At 37.7% G+C, this 20,540-nt stretch overlaps 1 protein-coding gene across 1 annotated transcript in view; it reads right to left on the reverse strand.

The window, feature by feature from the left end:
* Positions 1-20,540, reverse strand: part of LOC140150075 (RNA-binding motif, single-stranded-interacting protein 2-like) — a 321,704-nt gene that overhangs the window by 89,515 nt on the left and 211,649 nt on the right. Inside the window, exon 3 of the mRNA XM_072172077.1 lies at positions 15,282-15,502. Within this exon, the coding sequence (XP_072028178.1) occupies positions 15,282-15,502 (221 nt within the window). The remainder of the gene's footprint in view (positions 1-15,281; positions 15,503-20,540) is intronic.

Below are 20,540 nucleotides of genomic sequence, written 5' to 3' on the forward strand. Positions count from 1 at the left end.
TTCATAAAATTACGAAGCTGCATAATTTTGACAACAGACATAGTAGAACATTATTATTACAGCATTCTGGATTTAAGCGCAATAAAATATATCACAAAATCTAACAATTTCCTGTATTTAATTTATCCATTTATAAGAGCAATCACACTTGGGTCATTCGAAATTGATGATTCATTGACCATCTTTTGTCTCGTAAATTAGTGCTAAAATTTATTGTCGGATTTTGTATTGTTTGGCTGTGATCTTTTGCTCTCTATGATAAATGATTCATTCATCATTTCATGGACAGTGCTAGCCTATTAATAAGGCCTAGACCATTGTCACAATAATTTACCAATAACTGGCCAGATGCTCAATTGCTCCGCAAATTGATTAATAAGCTTATGGTCAATATCACTATGGACCACAAGAGCCTCATCCCAGTGGCATAGTCCAATAACCTCAATTACATAATCAGAGTGCAAAATTTGACCTCAAGTTGCAGAGTATGAGTTTTTGTACCCAAATCTTCAAAGGTCATTCAATAAATATACAAGTGTATTGGGGTTTAAGAACTGTTCCCCTGATAGATGAGCATGTTGTGGATCCTAGTGCATGCTTCTAAATGCTTTTTTATAAAAATAAAAATAAATCATATTGCAAGTAACTTCTAAATTATTCTAAGCTCATCAACCTCCAAATTTAGCAAATATGGACATTTGTATGTTGATTTCATTTTAGGCCGTTTCAAAATTAATTTTTGGTTTCTCGTCCAGAGGACTTTCATGAATTGGTGAGAGTGGGAGGTGTGGGTTTCTTTCCAATGCAAAATTGACATTGCTAACACGTGTAATCCTTTTTCGATGCATTCTTAGAAAATGTTGCGGTACTTTTTGTTTGAAGGTTTTGAGGGGCAGAATACCACAAAAACTATAAAATGATTCATGTTGCTTCTAAAAGGAACATTTTTATCATCATAACAAATTGCTGGAGTTTTAAAATCGAAAGTTATACTTCAAACTCAAACTTTTAAAAAAAAATTGAAAAACGATGCAGAAGGGGACATGAACCAAGCAATTAATTTTATATGGCCTGAAAAATCAGATTTTGTTTTGCCTTTATTGGACTCTTACTTTTGACATTTGCATTGTATAGCACATGATGCAAGCTAGTTAAAACAATGCCATCTGAAATTTGATAACATTATAAAGAATTCAGTTTGGCAAATCATTGATTATGTCTAAAAGATGTGCTAAACATCATGTGACTGTCTATGGTCATGGGATTCCCTGAATAAGTTTTTTTGGGTTAATGTTTTATCCAGTCTTTGGGTTTGGTACCAGGCGGTACAAAGCAGGCCTAGTCAAACCTTGGTGGCATTTATATGCCATTTTGGCTTTTCTGAATATTATTGCACTAACCACCAGCAATGTTAAGGGGCTGTACAATGTATATGGAAAGGGGAACTATATACATGTACATATGCATGAATATTTAAGGAAGGGGCATTCAAAGTACCCACCAAATCCAAGGGGGTAAATAATATTATTAGCCTACTTCATAGTCCCTTTTGAAATTCTTCAATATCAACTCATCTCACAATGATTACAAGTTCAGAACCAGAACCGCTCCCATCGGTACGCCCAAGAATCTGGGCAGAGCGGTCACTGGGGATGTGTTATGTTTCATGGAATGGCATTTAAGTGGTATGAATTGTTTATCTAAAAGGGAATGCAAAACAGTAGGGGTAATCGAAGATGGTACAACCAGCACTTCTATTTTGGTTCTCTTGCTTCTGGCAGTGGCATCTGCATAGGTATATTTTGTATTATGTCTGAGCACACGCTGCATAGAGAGTGAATGTGGAGTGTGCAGTCTACTTGCAGTCTAAGTCCAATTAGGCAGGGGGGCAACAGGGAGCTTTCCCAGGTACCCGGGCCCAGGCCCAGGTAGAGCTAGGTAGGACCAGCCAAGCAACCTGCAAAGAACATGAACCTAGCCCAGTTGCAGCTTCAGGGCTATGCACCAACCCTAAAAGAAGCCCGGGAAAAGAAGGCTCCCTCTAGTTGTACAAAAGCTCCGAGGGCAATGAATAGCACACCCCCATGGAACACCCCAACACACCCTTTGGCAGTCCTGTTCTAAAATATGCTTGACATACACTTGCCAAAACATTAATCTACAACCCAAATTGCTTTACATTCCAGTTGTATTCAAATGTTTGGCAAAGTCAGCTCTTCAGTTATATGCAAATCCCATTTTTTTAGACATTTTAATCCTGTTGTTAGGCAGGAGTCAGTAAGCAATCACTTCACATTCCAATACAGCCATTGTTATGCCTAGCCACAAAACTTGACTCAATTATTAACAGAGTAGGAATCAATGGAGTTTGAAATTCAATGTATCAGGGCAAACTGTGTGGTTTTGTCAAGGTGCAAGTTTGGACACCCATGTTGTCTATTTGTATGTGCCTAAATAATACAGGTATCAAATACTTCAATTGATATGTTTTTGTTTGTATGATCAACACTTCACTTCCATCCATTTATGCTTGATACCTTAAATGTGTGTTGCCTCCCACAAAAACAGTTTAATACTGTGGTCCAAATACACTACATTAGCCAAGGCCAGAAGTAGGCTGGGGAGGCTGGGGGGGCTCAAGGGACCCACCTCACCTCCTCTAAAAAAATGTTTGAAGAAAACTGCAAAGCTTACAATATGACATATTTTGCACACCGGAAATTTTTCAGAATTGGCTTGTTCCTTTCAAAAACTGAGATCAATCCCTGATATCTGCCGTCATACATTCTCTCGGCAAAGAAAATGTGTTTTTTAAAGCTTTACAGAGTACAGGTCTTTAAAAAAATGTGTTTTTTTCTTATTTTATTTGATTTGAGTACAATGTGCATTGTGCAATGGATATATCTGAACTTCTGGCCCACCTGCCACACCTTTTGTCCCTACCACCATCACCATCACTACCCCCTCAATTGTGCAAGGCTGAATTATAGGCCTATGGAGTATAATGCTTCAGGGCTGATATTTTGCTTCCAGTTTTATACAGTGTTCAGCTAAACATCTACCACTACAAATCTACAATCTTTATGCATGAAAATATGTTATATATATGTTATCTTCAAATTTAAAATGTGCTTTTTCAACAGTAGTACATTGTACGTACCAGCTATGTTTTGCTACCAAATCCATTTATGCAATTATTGTCGGCAAAGGTCTGTCAAACACCTTTATATGTTATAGCTAGTTACCACACTATAGGCCTTTGATAAACCTACACACATTTTGTACTCCAATTATTACACTACAGGAATGCCACTTTCTCTGATCAAAAATCTTTTATTTTTATTTTTACTGTGGAATATTTTTACCCTAGTCTATCTCTCACATTCTTGTGAAGTTCTGCACCAATTATATAGCGTACTCCAGTTTTATAAGCATTAATACTAAAACATATTGCTTGCATAAACTGAATACAGACAGACCAGTTCTCACAAAACAACAAATAGAATGCTGCGAAAATATAATCACCGCTAAAAATTAGATCTCAATTTAGCAAAAAAAAGTAGATTTGTCAATTTCTGTCAAGTTCATTGTTGTTGTGCATTGAGGTTGCCACAGAGGCTAAACCATGAGGTCAGATGCCAGTGTGTAAAACTAATGGAAAAAGGTTAACCCAAGTCCCTGGATATGGCTTTTTGTTGTAGAGGAACCACACACATTCCGATACTCAATACAGGTATGGTTTGACATTGGTAGACCTTTTTAATTTCAGAATACCAGCTGATTTTATCATGTTGATTACTTATTGTGGTGAATAAATGTGTTAAAAAAAGCTTTTCATAGGTGAATTCACAATGGAGGCTTTTTGGCTGTACTGTACAAGTTGTATTAATGTATGTTGCTCAGGTATACTGCAAAATTTGGAAAGTTTACTTTGATTAGAACATGCCATCATCCCCATCCTGCCCACAAATCTGAGCTTATTTCTTGTGCATGGAGATCCACACACATAACAGAAGTTACTATACAGAAATCTTGTATGGTGGGAGGTGCCCTTGTGTTTATACTCAGCCCCACCCCTTTTCAAGGGAAAGCACTAAGTTGTGATTTTGTGAGACTGTAAAGTACCCATGTTTAGTAATTTAATTAAATCTGCAGGGTGGGCACCTGTGAGCCTACCCTAGTAATATGCCAGCCTAATAGCTAAATGCTTCATTTTCTCTTGATATAACACATGAACCTAGATTTGGCACATATTTTTACTTCCAAATTATGTATATGATTTTAAAAAGCGAACTTTTCTCATCTTTTGACAGAATATTTCAAGAAGAAAGTGTATATATTCCTTGGCTGTATCAATACAAACCTGGCTATAGGCATCTGTATTGTACCAAGCATTGTGCTTTTTTTAGGAATGCCTTTTTGCCTCTTGAACATTTCTACACACTAGTGTTTTTGTTACCCCCCATTCAAAACCATTCACAAATTGTAATGGGTTGGACTATGGCATCTCAATTACTCTCATCCAACAATACACAGTTCCTTATCAGTAATATGCTTATAGGATGACCTTTGTATGCATATGATATAAAAACTCATCCTCTGCAACTCCAGGTCAACTTTTTTGTTGCAGTAAACCAGATGAAATTGACTGAACTGTGCCACTTGGTTGAGATTCATAGTGGAGCATTTGATTTTCAATCAACCAATATTCACACAAATGGCCAACAATGATTTTGCATGAAGTGATTGCTAATCACAGGCTCAGCAAACTTTTTCAACTGGTTAAAATGTTTGCCAGAACTAGAGTCAAACATTTGTTGAAATCTTGAATAAATAACCTGCACTGCAGGGACACGCCTATTAGCATTTGTGAATGGAAGCAACTTTTAGTAATTGGGAATTCTTGTTAGCAGGTAAATTCCTGCTGAGGTATTTTGGCAAAATTGTTCATGGAATATTTAGTTTGTAAAAATTACCCATTTGTATAAATTTCACAAGTTGGTGGTTACCCCCCCCCCCACCCCCAATCAGTGTATTTCCATACACAGATTTAGTTTGCAACACTACAATGTTTGGGAAATGTTCATTTTTTGGAGGTGCTAGGTGTAGATTAGGGTTTGAGGAGATTGGAGAAGAGACAACAAAAATGCAGAGCATCTCAAAGCAAAAAAATGTGAAGTTGCAATGATATTTTTCCTCTTATAGATTGTTTTTATATAAATATAATAAAAATGTGTAATATTTATGACATCTGCACACCACTTAAAATAAAGAATCCTCTTGCAAATCACTCAATAAATTATGCCACAAAATATAGGCCAGTGATTTGCAATATATTTTAAAATAATTTTCTAATGGCAAACAGCAATTTTTCCAAATAACACTAAAAAAATCATGCCAAAAAATATTGAGCATAGCAGTATTTTAAAATATTTAGTTCTAATGGCAAAATAGCCCCATGTATCATTCCATTTGATATGCCACATGATCACACTAAAATACATGTGGGCAGACAAATGAAACTAATCTAGTCATCTATCTCCAATCAGATATATTGTTGAAAGCTTACAGTGTGGGGAATAAATTGTGAGAAAAGTAGAGAAATGAGGAATTTTTAGGTCACAAGGAGCTGTGTGGGTTATGCAGGGCGTGGGACATGGATTCATTTTTGATGGTGTTGGCAGCCCTGGCTCTTGTTTTGGGGGCTTTTTTCCTTCACTTATGGCCTATCCTGACAGACAAAATCCAAACATCTTTATTGAGAATGTGTCTAGAAAGTGAGAACCATTTTGTATTTTTTAAGCGATCATGTGGTTCCTGAAACATTCAAAATTGTTGAAAATCTGCATCATTTTAAAGTCATTGTATCTTCCTCTATTTCACATGCCATATCATCCAGTCTGAAATCAGGGACCCCGAAATCAACACTTTCAACTTGGAGCACCATATCAAATACTGATATTTACCAAAGTTGAGTCCAATCACAGACTTGAACTAATGGCGTAATGCAGCTGATGAGCCTATCCCTGTCACTGTGATGAGCAACACACCAAAATAGCACCAACAGATGAAACAAAACATAAAATTTTAAAGTTGGTTGAAATGAAATGGATGCTCGAGCTTTAATACACATGATCCTGGCAAAGTTCAAGAAGGTGCGAATTAAGCATCATCAAGAAGTTGTTATGGACCAAGAATACTACTATACAGGGTAAAAGGGTCATCTTCAGTTGTCGGCTTGACCCAGCCAGGTTACTGGCCGGTTGGCAGATGTGCTGATGAATTTAATCAGGAGTCTGTGTGTTGTCAATGAAAGTAAAGCTGCTGGAGCTTTAATTGATTATGAACACACCCTGTCTACCATCTCATCAGCGGTTTAATTAGCTTTAAAGTGGCATGTCCGAAGTAAAGACGGCGATTTACGCAAATTGACTTTCACATCAAGTCTGGAAAATTGATGGAGTCCATCCATATGAGGCAGAAATTACAAGGAGGGGGCGTTTTGGTACTTACTCAACCTGAAATTTGTCCATTTATAAGCAAAATGGCTCAGCCTCTGTCCACCAAAACCAAGATTTAAGGCTGTTTAGAATTCAATGAAATTTCATACAAATTCAGTCCAACATTTAATAATATCGTATTTAAAAGTCATTAGTACAATTTTTAATAAGCAGAAGTCTGATTCTGCAACAATGTTATTATTCATGTTCTTTTTCATGTATATAGCCCCCACTAAAAATCAAATTGTGTAGGCTTTGAGCAAACATTTTGACTGCTCAGTGCCAGAAGTGGGTAAGTGTAATAGCTGCCATGTGTAGATGACTACAATATACTGTGCATAAATTGCCAAATGTTCACAGGGCAGCTATTGCACTTACCCACTTCTGGCACTGAGCAGTCCGATTTCACAATCCCATTGATTCAGTGCATAAATATGTCTGTGGGAGGAGACAAATGTTACCAGGTCTCATTTAATTAGATGCAATTGGTATTCCAATCCAATATTTTTATATTTTTCTGCAAAAACAAGTCATTAACATTTCTGAGATACAATATTAATTGACAATATGCATTTCATGGATATTTATTGAGTCCGATTCTTTTTACTTCAATAATACATACTTCCATGATACTTGTTCAATGAACAACACAAGTCAATACTAGACACTATAAATCATCTTCAAAAAGTTCAAACATAGTTCAATTTCTTTTTTTGCACATTATACCTCCAAACATTACTGCAATTCAAATTCAGTTTGAGCTTTTGTTGTACATGTACATGTATTAGGCTGCAGATCACAAAATATTTGATCTATTTGCCATGATTTACTTTCAAAAATTTAAAAAGAAGAATCTCTTTCCATATCCCTGTTCATAGTGTACTACAGCGTTCAAACTTTTGGTTGTCCGTTCGCCCGGGACAACTAAAAAAGTCACCGGACAACCAAAAATACTGATTTGGTTGTCCGCCGGACAACCATAATTCTGTAGCCAAAACTCGCCTTAATACGTGTATCTTTGAGCCAATGGTAATATTTAAAATGTGAAACTATTTTTGAATAAAATAAACATGAATTTAAACATGGTTAACTACGCCAGTATTAATTCAACAGAGAGCGTGACATAAAATATGAACTATGTTGTTGTCGAATGTGATATATAGTTTATCTCTTGTCTTTGGCTTATGCGTTGCATTTTCTTGTTTTCAGTAAACTTCTCATCGGCGGCATCTCCGGCGGGGGTAGAACATTAACATATCACATAAGTATAACCCACAGAATCTTTAATTCTGTGGTATAACCACATATCTACATGTATACACTGATATTCAAGTATATTAATAGCAAAAACTTGTTCAAAGTATGGACAACCAAAATCTTAGACGGACAACCAGAAATTGTAATCTGGTTGTCCGTGGGACAACCATTTATTTTTCCTTAATTCGAACACTGGTGTACTATCAGATCACTTGAGCAGGTTATATGATTATGACATTCAAACAGTACTGGGATGGACTCTTGGTGTGTTAACACCCTACTCTTTTCAAAACTGACTGTATGCTACATGAACATGAACAGGTATGGACTTACTATGCAAAAATGACCCAAAATACACCGTGGCCAAAGTCATGTGAAAATGATATTATCATAATTCATATCATTACTCAAAAGGTATATAGTTATGGTGACAACAATATCATCTAAGAAATGCATATTTTGGCTATGCTTTATAATATTGGCAATCAGAAGAGACCAGTTCATATAAAAACAAGTAGCCTACATGGTACATGTATGTGTATAGTCCCATATAAACACACACAACACAATCCAATATGGTGTTTAAAATGGGCGTGGCAGGCTATACAATCCTACCCCTGTATATACCATTCCAAATCCATGGATTTATACCAGTTTCGGCTTGGAGGCCAAAGGTCGAATCTTGTACAGATTGAATTCTTCAGCAAAGAATGGACAGAGTAGTTCAATGCACTGTCGTTACCAATGTAGCCACAAAAAAAAGACTTAGGCTATACATGTGTAACATTATGAACAACTGCAAGTGCAAGGTAAATTTCACTGCCACCTCTGAAGTAATCCCATACTTCAATTTTCCTACTCCAAAGTTTTTCACACACATGTACAATTCATACATCAAATCAAAAATACACAAAGGCCTAAAATTATTTCAGTATGAATTTATTAAATGGATCAATGCTACAAATCCCGCCAGTACAACTAAAAATTACTGAATTAAAACTAATTTAATAGCAAAAATATTAATTGAAGTTAATCGAAGCACGAAAAATCAATGCATAAAAATTAACAAACCACTAACAGGTTTTCGGTTTCTCAAAATACAAGAAACAGGATGGTTCTTACAAAAACATTAATTGTTGCCTGGACAATTGAGTCGGGCTTAAATAAACTCCCTTCTGAACACTGGGACTATAAAGATATCCGAGCCAAAAGAACAAGTTGGGTAGAAATACCCATTCCTAGCTGCCAGACATGTTTGCCCCCTAGAAAATTTATTCAATTTCACTAGAATCTCAAATATTCTCATCTGAAAGACAAAGTTCTTCAACCCTGATATGTATATACATGCACATAATGACCTTTGCATGTTTTGGGTATCAAAACTCATCCTCTACATCTTGAGGTCAAATTTTCAGCTATGGTTGTTAATTGGAGGTCACTGAATGTTTGCCACTGGGGATGAGACTATTTAGCCCATAGTGTTTACCCAATAGCCAAGTTCAATATTTGTCATGGAGTTAATTCCTTTTGTGCGTATTTCCTTTCCCATTGCCACCGGTAATGCACTTATAGATCCGATGATACCGGTCCATTATAGTCCATCTGAGTATGAATTCACCAAGTTGGATCTATACTTTTCGTGTATGCTACATGCCCTTTGGATTTTCTTCAAAAGGCCAAGTTGGGTAAAATGAATGCTACATTGTAGTTTGTTGGAACCATAAAGGGGGCGTGGCACATAAAACAATGCAATCTAAAAAATGGTTAAGAAGAGTCCAATGCTCCAATCCTACTTCCGATACTAGCCAAGAATAGTATAAAATGTCCATTATCATCCACTCGTCATGTCATTCCTGACAATACAAAACGATTAAAACTCTTCTATAAACTCAAACTCCTGTACAATTTCACAATGCATTGTATAACAAATGGTTGAAAAAGAGTAAAATCCTACTTCCAATAGCCAAAAATAGTATGTATCAAAGTATCTGTTATCATCCACTCGTCCTGTCATTCCTGACGATACAAAACGATTAAAATTCTTCATTTTTTTCTGTCCATTTTCACTCAGCATTTAAACAATCAATTACATAACACTGTAACCATGGTAACAGGTAGCAAAACCTGGAACTTAACAGAACTGAGTCTTTTGCAATTGGCATGTTTCTACCGAGCTGACGGTGAATGCAAGATAATTTGGGGTGATGGAAGAATATGCGGTAATGGCTAAAAGTAGAAACATATCGGGTGAAGGTGATGCAGGGTGATGCGACTGAACCTTACCGCCAAACAGGGCAACCACCTCTTGAGGTGGTTAATAGTGGTGAGTAAGCGGGTGACAAAGGAAGTCACTTTCTATGATACGTCGTTAACTCTAACTGAATCACACATCAAAAACCTCAATTCCCAAGGCCTATGCACACGCAGGTATCCCACGTGATGCGATTGCGTCATCATACGAACAGTCATATGGCCACGGAAAGCTTGGCTGACCGACCCACAGCAAGGTAGGCCCGTGCACGTGTCTGGCACCCGAGGGGTCGGTGGTTCAAAACCTCACCCCAGAAAAAAAAAATTCTCTTCTTTTTTCTTCCTTCCTTCTCCCAATCCCCCCCTTGCCAAAAAGAAACTGGGGCATATTAGGGTTAACAGAACTGTGGAATTCACAGGATTCCCAACCAAATACATGTAGCCCCCTTTTTACAATGACTGAATTCCATGATTACAGTTGAAGATTGTGACTCTAGACCTTCTCACACTTTTTCGCAAATTGAAAACTGCAAGTAAAATAAGTTGTTTAACACTAGTTAGCCATAGAATAAAACCAGATTATATCTGACTCTAAATTACAACCAACCAAATAGTATTCACACTGTATATCAGATCATTATGCTATTGTATTTCAAGCACCGTTTTCCCTTCAGGGCTTACAGGCTTTTTAAGTTCACTGCTATCGATCTCTTATCCGTATTGTTTGAAAGACTTATAAAAACAGAATACAGTGCTGAGTGGCTACAATTTAACCATTTTCACTAATACCATTGATGTATTTATCTGAAGTCCAGGTCGGAATTTGCCGGGGATATATATGATAATCAGAACAACCATCAGACGTTTGTGGATAAGCTTTTAAAATGTGAACCAGCGATAAAATTTCTTGTAAAAATATTTGAGATAAAATCATAATTAATGTCAAGTTCACACAGAGGCATACACTATTGCTTTTTGTTTTGTTTTTACAGATTTTACTGATCACTATATTATAATGCCTCATCACAGCTAGTATATGTTTGATATACAGGCCTTGAAAAAATGTGGAAAGTAGGAAGCTCCTTCCCGGGAAGTTTGGAGGGAAATGAAGGTCCTTACACAAAGAAATACATAAGAATTTGGAGGGAAATTTGTGTTTTTGAAGGGAAATTTTGATCATCTCCCAGGGTAATATTCATTTTTCCAGCCCTTCCGGGAAGTTTGGAGGAAATGAAGGTCCTTAAACAAAGAAATACATAAGAATTTGGAGGGAAATTTGTCTTTTTGAAGGGAAATTTTGATCATCTTCCAGGGAATATTAATTTTTTCCAGCCCTGTTGATATACTGTTGCCATCTCATTTGCATTTTCATATACTCTGTCCAAGTTGATGAAAGTAATAATTCAGCTTAGTGGCCTTTATAATTATTAGCTTCAATAATTAGCAATTTACTATGAATTTAGTACCAAGATATTAAAAATATCATTCCAACTTCTTCATACCTAAAATCTACCAATCAGACATAAAATCATTCCAAGTGCAAACACTGTGAAAGACAATTAGACGTACATTTAATGCATAAAATGTCTGTCAAAAGCTGAAAAGAGGTGCATGTGTACTGAAATCTGAATAATTTAATGATTATCATGTCTGAATGATGCCTATCATTTAAAGCAGGTTTGCCTGAACCATGTTGTTGGTTTACCAGAGATGGAAAACTTTCTCCAGACCAGAGATAGTCAACCTTTTTGGACTTGATGGCCACACTGCGACTTCCATACAGTTTGACAGACTTCGATTTTCGTTTTACATATTTCATTATTTTTGCCTGATGATGTTCTTAGTGCAAGTAACTAGAAAGATGACACAATATTTGTAGTAAGACACATTTGGGATCACCTATATGAATACCTTGTCAGAATTTCAATTTGCCTACAAGGCACAATGGGAGACATAATGTATTCATTAATCTAGGTACTAAACAATCTTTGAGAAAACACTTGCGCAGCTCAGTGCCAGTGGTAGCAGAATTTCTAATCCAATTTTCGTATTCCGTACCACACAAACATGGAACAACAAAGGTATTTCTTCACATCCCACATGATGTCAAAAAGGCAACGATCCCACTCACAAAACATAATTAAATCACCTGCGACTGAATATATACCAGTAGCAACTCACTCACGTCTATTTACTTTGCCAAATTAAAGCCTCACCGAGCACTATTTCTCTAATTGTAATTCCGACATCATTTACCACTGATGACATCAACCAGGGGAAAATGTGCGGAATTCAGCAGTATTGTTTGCCATGATGACAGTGTGGTTGGGTATTCATGTGGGTACAAAACACACTGGAATGTAGTGGCACACTGCCATCGGGTGTTGCTTTGCCTTTTAATTCAGAATTTAAGGAGGAAAGCTACCATTCCACACTTCTGTTATAAAATAATGAAAGATAAAAAGACTAGTTCGCGTCTGAAATTCTGACAACTGGACAGAAAATGCCGTACTGCGCAGGTCAGCAACCAATCACGGCGTGCCTTTGCCCTGAACGTCAGACGTGATTTAGTCTTTTTATCTCTGTCTGTCATTATATCACTTGGATCCACAACATACTCATTTATCAGGGCACAGTTCTTTAACCCCAATACATTTGTACATTCATTGAATAAAATTTGAGTACAAAAACTCATACTCTGTAACTTTGAGGTCAAATTTTGCACTATGATTGTTTTTTGAGGTTATTGAACTATGCTATATGGGATGAGGCCATTGTGGTCCATAGAATCTGTGGATCCTGCAAATGATACAGGTGCAGGGAACAAGTTATACAGCTGGAGTCTCACTTCCTTTAAAAATATTGTGTATGAATGAAGTTACCTTATTCTCAAAACTATAATTGAAGACCGAATTAAAATACTAGTTTGCGTCTGACGTCAGGCAAAGGCGCGGCGTGATTGACCTGCACAGTACAGCATTGTTGGTCTGGTTGACAGGATGTCATATGCAAACTAGTCTTTTTAATTCGGTCTTCAATTATACCAGGTGGCTACAAGAAGCTACAGCAGAAAGCGAAGTCCTGCATCACACAAGAACACACCTACATGTTGTCTGGCCAAGTCCGGGGAGGACTTGTGGCTTGTCAAGTTCAAGTACGGGGCCCAGCACCCTACAATTCCAGGCCATGGTTCAAAACCAGACCGGAGAAAACAACTTTTCTCTACATCACCTTTCTTCCTTCCCTTCATCCCCTTCCACCAAAAGCCTCCTGTAAGTTAGGGTTAATACCATACTTCAAGAAATTTAAAATCAGACCTAAATTTTTTTGAAAACCACACCCCAATTTTTGCCCAAGATACACATACACATTCCTCCTTCCCAGAAAATCTAACCACATGGGCCTCAACCATGGAGTGTCGCCTTAACCACATGGCTTGGCAATGACAGACTACCTTGTGCGTTTCAATCCATTCACTCCTCCATCTTCCCTAATAACCACTGACAAGTGGTTTTACATGCATACCAGCAAGAGTAAAACTCAAAGTGTTATAAAAAGGTACAGCACTAGTGTACCAAGATTTTGTTAAGATGTATTAGGGTGATTGTGAATTGCAATCAAACTGATTTCCTGTGTTCACCTTTTTTTTAAAGTATGTACTACTAATGAGCTATTCCATTTAAAATCCACACTACCCCTGTGGAAGATATAGTCAAAATCTTCCACAGAGGGAGTATGAATTTTGAATAGAATAGACAATTGGGTAACGTCCATTTGAAATACTCACTCCACTTGTGGAAGATATCGGTATGGCCATAATATACAGGAGGAGTATGGCTTTCAAAATAAACAACTTCGACCAACTACATATGAAAATCATACTCCCCCTGTGGAACATACGTCCAACATCTTCCACAGGGGCAGTGTGGACTTCAACTGGAATAGCCCAATGTTTCTGTGATCAACTATGCCAGTCTGGTTTTGTCAAAACTTCCCTGAAAAGGGAAAATTCCATGAACCATTTTAGCTACATAAGGTACGTATAGCACAGAGTACACCAAGATATCAGAATGTGGAATTCTGGTGTTCACTTTTTAAAAAAAGTATAACCGATTTTCGATCAGAGATGCCACTTTTGTCATACAAGACCCAGCCACGTACTAAGTAATTTACTTCTAACTACAAACTATCCTCGTTACTTTGTTACACTAGACACAAAATCAACTTCCTGAACTTGAATGAATACGGTTAAATCTACAGTCGGTACGCAACAATGATCTAATTACCTTGACCTAGATGGGATCTATCTTTTTCTTCCAAAGATGGTCTTATTTTGTCTAGAATCGCTTATTAAATCCAACCTATTAAGCCACTTATTATCCCAAGAGCCAAGCCCATTAAATTCAAATTTAGCGTCGACGGAACCCCCAAAGCACCGCTTTATCGTATTAAATATCTAGATGTAGATTTGCTAATTTGTCGAATTAGCTGTAATCACGAAGACTCACAAGAATAGTCTATACCATTGCAACATCTCGGGGAATAAAATGGACAATATTTGCTGTACCACGATGAGCATAAAACACTCTACAATATGCATATAAATGTGGCCCAATCAAGCAAATGAGTCGTTTCTATGGCTCAAAATTAATTTTTGGTTTTTGTAACATTCTTCCCCATTTAGTTGGCGGGGAACAACATGATTAAATTTCTATCAAAATTATAGATATAGTTCCGGAGATATTTTTGTTTTCACATACTTTTAAAACAACAAATTACAAAAGATTTTGGTGATTTTGAGCAACTAATAACTTATTAAGCTTGATACATACCACCTGATGTTGAGGATGACAACGTTATTATACTTTGGAAAAGCAGCATATATTTTTGTTGATGTATTTTCCTCAGAGCCAACATAGCACATTAGTTCAGTATTTTTTTTAAACAACTGGCAACACCTTCAACAGGGATGGGCAATGTATCAGAGCCTTAGTATGGTCGAAAATATTGGGTCAGCCATTAAGAAATCGGGGTGGCCAAAATGGCTCAAATATGGTAGGAGATACTTTGTTTATACTTGGGAGGAAGGGTGGGCTGGAGGCAATATATTTTTCCGTAGTTAACATTTGAATAGGAGAAAGTTTAATTTCCTAACCCTAAACTTAACCCCAATTCAGTTGTGCGGGACACCACATATACAGTTCCTTAAATGGGCTCCCTATTCAAATGTTAACTACGGAAAAATAATTAGCCGGCTGGAGTAGTGATACTTACGGACTACAAAGGTTGACAAGATCTTCATCTGTGGTTGATAATGGAAGGCCCCTTATGTAGAGGTTTGTCTTGCTCAGTTTCTCTACACCATGTTGACTACTTTGTGTTGAACTTTGTGAATGTGGTGAGTGTTGTTGTGACGATGACCCGGACCCGGAGCTGCCGGAGCCGGTATTGCTTGGACTAGGGGGCGGCATACTGCGCATTGGTGGATATGATTGCTGTAAAGATACAAAGAAGAAGTAAAGATTGAGATGAAAATATATTTTAAACATTATATAATAATGTCACTAGGATCCACAACATGCTCATCTATCAAGACACAGTTCTTTAACCCCAATACATTTGCACATTCATTGAATGACCTTTGAAAATTTGGGTATAAAAACTCATACTCTGAAAACTTGAGGTCAAATTTTGCACTATGGTTGTTTAATTGAGGTTATTGAACTATGTCATTGGGATGAGGGCATTGTGGTCCATAGTGTGTGTTAGCAATTACTTATCTATGCCCGTGCAACGGGGCATAGATATTGTATTTGTTGTGTTTAGTCTTCGGACTCTTCTCCTTCTCCTTCATCTTCTTAAGACCACTTCTTTGCACTCCTCTAACCCAAGAACTAAAGTACCCTCGGGGCCCATACTTGGTATAATCATGGCCTATGACCCCAGAAAATTTCAGAGGGTAGTCTCTCACCCCAGAGGGCAAAGGTCATGGGCTACAGGGGCAATATGTGTAAAATTTCAAACAGCTCTAGTTCAAAACTATAGCGCCTCAGGGTTCATACTTGGTACAATGATGGCCTATGACCCTAGAAGTATGCTATGCTAGCCGCAACCCCAGAGGTCAAAGTTCATATGCTTTAAAAAGACAAATAGGTACGACCGGTTAAGGTGGCTGTGACGTACTCTCAGACATGCATGTAGTAAAAGTGCAATAACTTTGTAATTATTCGCGCAAGACATATAAAAGTATACATTTTTATAAAGGCAAGACATCAATAAATCTTAATATAAATACAGATTTGGGGTAAAAACAACAATTATGAAGAAAATCACAAAAAAGTGAGTTTTTGGCAATATTTGTTAGGTACATCATAACAAAAAACACTCTTTCCAAAATATTTTATTTTGTTTTTAGCTCAATCTTGAGGCTCCATTCCAAAAACGTTTTTTTTTTTTTTTTTATTGGCCTTAGTTTTTGAGATATTGACCATATAAGGCATCAAATTGAACTTTTTAAAATTCACAAACGCCTATTTGCACAAAATGATGCCTAAAATCGGAAATAGACCAAAATAAAAAAAATGAGAAAACCGTTTCTTGAGTCGATCATGCTTTTTACGATGATCATATTTGCTTACCTATAGATGCTGTATTTATTGAGTTATCGTAGTACCTAAATCGTCATTTTACCGAGAAAATGAACATTGAAATAATGGCCGTTAAAGTTTAAAGTGGTCACATTTTGCCCTTTCATCGAATCTCACAGGAGAATGTGGCAGTTTTCGTTTTTCTACCTTATATTATGTGAACATCGGGTAAATCCACAGCCCGTTTAGAAGTTTGAGCGAAATCCATTCATAACTTGATATTCAAATCGAGGAAAAGAACTTGAAAAAACCCACATTTTATCAGCTAAAACGGAGCCATTTGACCACTTGAAATTAGTGTTTCCAAAGGATGCGCCACGCATGCAGATAAGCGTCGCCTATGCGTAGCGTATCTGTGCGCTAACAACCTGCGCGACACGCAGCGCGATGCGTTGTTGCGCGCGTGTCACCCCGCTGATACAACAAAGGTTTTCTCTTTTTAAAATTGCAAACACGAATGAAATAGTGAAATAAAATCCATAAAATAGCGCAGTTGGAGTTTATAAATCCGGATTTTCTTTCCTTGTATTTATAAAAAACATAACAAAGTAACAAATATCAAAAAAGCTCAATTTTGCGAAAGAAACAACGTCTTGAGTACACAGCCGCGTTAACACAGTGTATCGCAATAGGTAGCATTTTGGTAGATACCTGTATTTGCAATGATGAAGGCTTCAAATATACGTCAAGACGTACAATGGGGTTAAGAGGTTAACCGCTTAAAGGGACATAATGTTTTGGGATTAAAGGGGTATTCTCCAGTCTGGTGGTGTTTCAGAGAGAGTGAGGGTCTGATGGAGTATAAGAGAGAGTGATGGCTTGGTGGGGTATTAGAGAGAGTTTGGCCCAGCCTGGTGGTGTTTTAGAGCGAGTGAGTGTCTGGTGGATTATAAGAGAGAGTAAGGGTCTGGTGGGGTATTAGAGAGAGTGTGGTCCAGTCTTGAGGTGTTTTAGAGCTAGTGAGTGTCTGGTGGAGTATTAGAGAGAGTGATGGCTTGGTGGGGTATTAGAGAGAGTTTGGCCCAGCCTGATGGTGTTTTAGAGCGAGTGAGTGTCTGGTGGATTATAAGAGAGAGAGCGAGGGTCTGGTGGGGTATTAGAGAGAGTGTGGTCCAGTCTTGAGGTGTTTTAGAGCTAGTGAGTGTCTGGTGGAGTATTAGAGAGAGTGATGGCTTGGTGGGGTATTAGAGAGAGTTTGGGTCAGCCTGGTGGTGTTTTAGAGCGAGTGAGTGTCTGGTGGAGTATAAGAGAGAGTGTTGGCTTGGTGGGGTATTAGAGAGAGTTTGGGTCAGCCTGGTGGTGTTTTAGAGCGAGTGAGTGTCTGGTGGAGTATAAGAGAGAGAGTGAAGGCAGAGAGAGTATGGGTCAGCCTGTTGGTGTTTTAGAGCGAGTGAGTGTCTGGTGGAGTATAAGAGAGAGTGAAGGCTTGGTGGGGTATTAGAGAGAGTATGGGTCAGCCTGTTGGTGTTTTAGAGAGATTGATGGCCTGATGGGGTATAAGAGAGAGTGAAGGCTTGGCAGGGTACCGGTATAAGAGAGAGTCTGGGCCAGTCTGGTGGCGTTTTAGAGAGAGTGAGTGTATAGTGGAGTATAAGAGAGAGTGATGGCTTAGTGGGGTATTAGAGAGAGTATGGGTCAGCCTAGTGGTGGTTTAGAGCGAGTGATTGTCTGGTGGAGTATAAGAGAGAGTGAGGGTCTGGTGGGGTATAAGAGAGAGTGTGGTCCAGTCTGGTGGTGTTTTAGAGAGATTGATGGTCTGATGGGGTATAAGAGAGTGGGAAGGCTTGGTAGGGTATTAGAATGAAAGCTTAAAACAAGGGCTTTCACATGGTGCTCACCAAGTTTTCGTTTGTGAATAGGAGAAGGGGGTTAGGTGTGGTCACGGGCATAGATATTCGTGTTTGGTCAAACACAACTGTGGTTTCTAGTTCATATTCTTCCTCGCTCACTCACAGTCTCACTCACTCACTCACTCACTCACATACCCATTCACTCACTATACTCAATCAACCATTCAATCACTTAATCAATCATTCCCATGTCCATTCAGCACTGCCCATTCCCTCACTCACTCAATCACTTACGTAATCAATCAATCAATTATTCACTCACTCACTCACTCACTCACTCAATCACTTACTCAATCAAATAATTATTCACTCACTCACTCAATCACTTACTCAATCAAATAATTATTCACTCACTCACTATATTCAATCACTCGCCCACTAACTCACTCTCTTATTTACCCACTCACTCACTTACCCACCCACTTGCCCACTATAATTTTCCAATTACAGCTCAACAAGATACTTGTTACAAAACAGAAAACATTTTACTCCATATTCCTAGCTATTACATTGAGCAACATATTTCATGGAAGATGCATACACAGTTATACCCTTTAGCACTGAAAACAAATTTATTCATCGCCAGTCAATTCAAAATATTATTCACCGGTATAATCGGTATTGCAACACAACAAACTACTATTGATTTAAAAATACAACAGAGAGACTCATAGAACAAACAGAATTGCAAAAGATACAATTACAATACTTTTCTTCTCCTGCGATTGAATTAGTACTTTAACTGATGACTAACGAATAGACAACCTCCTCGTAGAGTTAACGACCAAGCTGTAATCAAATCAGCCATCATTACTGGCACATCAAAGTGCATATGGATCAATATTTGAGGACGGATGGACACTATACCGTTGACCTTTATCAATCCGCTTGAGACCGGAGGAAGATGTGACTGAATGATATCTGGCATTATTCCGAGATGGAATGATGCGGGCAGCGAGAGTGATGATTAAAATAAATGGGATATTGGGTTTGTAACTCATGTGGGGGTTAATTTTACAGGTATGATGGAATGATGTTTCTAGTACACATACATGAAGTGTAGTAGGTGAAGATTTTCATTACTACAGATGAGAGTTGGGATAGAACAGAGTTAATACAAAATAATATTCTTGACTAAATGTACAATTTTACCATTTGAGTTGGGGCTTGTGAAAATTGAAAAGGGCCCATAGATTTCAAACCCTAGGGCCCAGATTTCAAACCGTATGGCCCATAGATTTCAAACCGTATGGCCCAAATGGCATTTGATGATTTTGACTTAAAATTCGAGTACTATTTGGGAGTAATTGCCAACTATAAGTATCTAGTATTACTTGACTTGCTCACTTTAATAGTGCACACACCCCTACACGCACCCTGATTGCCGCCAACAGAGGACAGTGTGTATTCCTATGTGGATATGTGCATCATGTTTTCATCGCCTGACTGTATATTTTACACACATGGTCCACGGTGTTGAGCAAGTATCACTCAGTCAAATGCATTTAGCATGCATTTGAGATCTATTGCAGAAGGACTGTCCTCGGTTGCAGGTAAGTCCGCAGTTTAGAGTGAAAAATCTTGCATGTGTCCTCGTTTGCAGGCAAACACCGATGCACACATACAACCCCACTCACAAGCACATTATTGTTGTGAACAAAACAAAATTACCATCGTCATCTGCTCTCAAAGAAGGAAACACTGTACATGACTTTGCATCCATGACAAGATACTTGTCATAAAGCTACAAAACAGTGAATTTCAAATTCATCATTTTGACAACTCAAAACAATGTCACACCAAAGGCCTATTTGATACATCACAAACTCACAAATCTTACCAATATCAATTTTTCTCCGTTCAATTTTACTTTTAGTCTATATGTCACCAGACTATAACAAACATATCTAAAAAAATCGTGAAGAAACTACATTGCAATTATTGTATTTCATACGCTTTAAGATTTATTGCTTGCTTGTATGCAAAGCAGCACTTCACGCTCACGGCATCTTGGTTGCATGTAAACCCCGGGATAT

This window comes from Amphiura filiformis, chromosome 4 (genome assembly GCF_039555335.1).
Source record: "Amphiura filiformis chromosome 4, Afil_fr2py, whole genome shotgun sequence".
NCBI classification, from domain to species: domain Eukaryota; kingdom Metazoa; phylum Echinodermata; class Ophiuroidea; order Amphilepidida; family Amphiuridae; genus Amphiura; species Amphiura filiformis.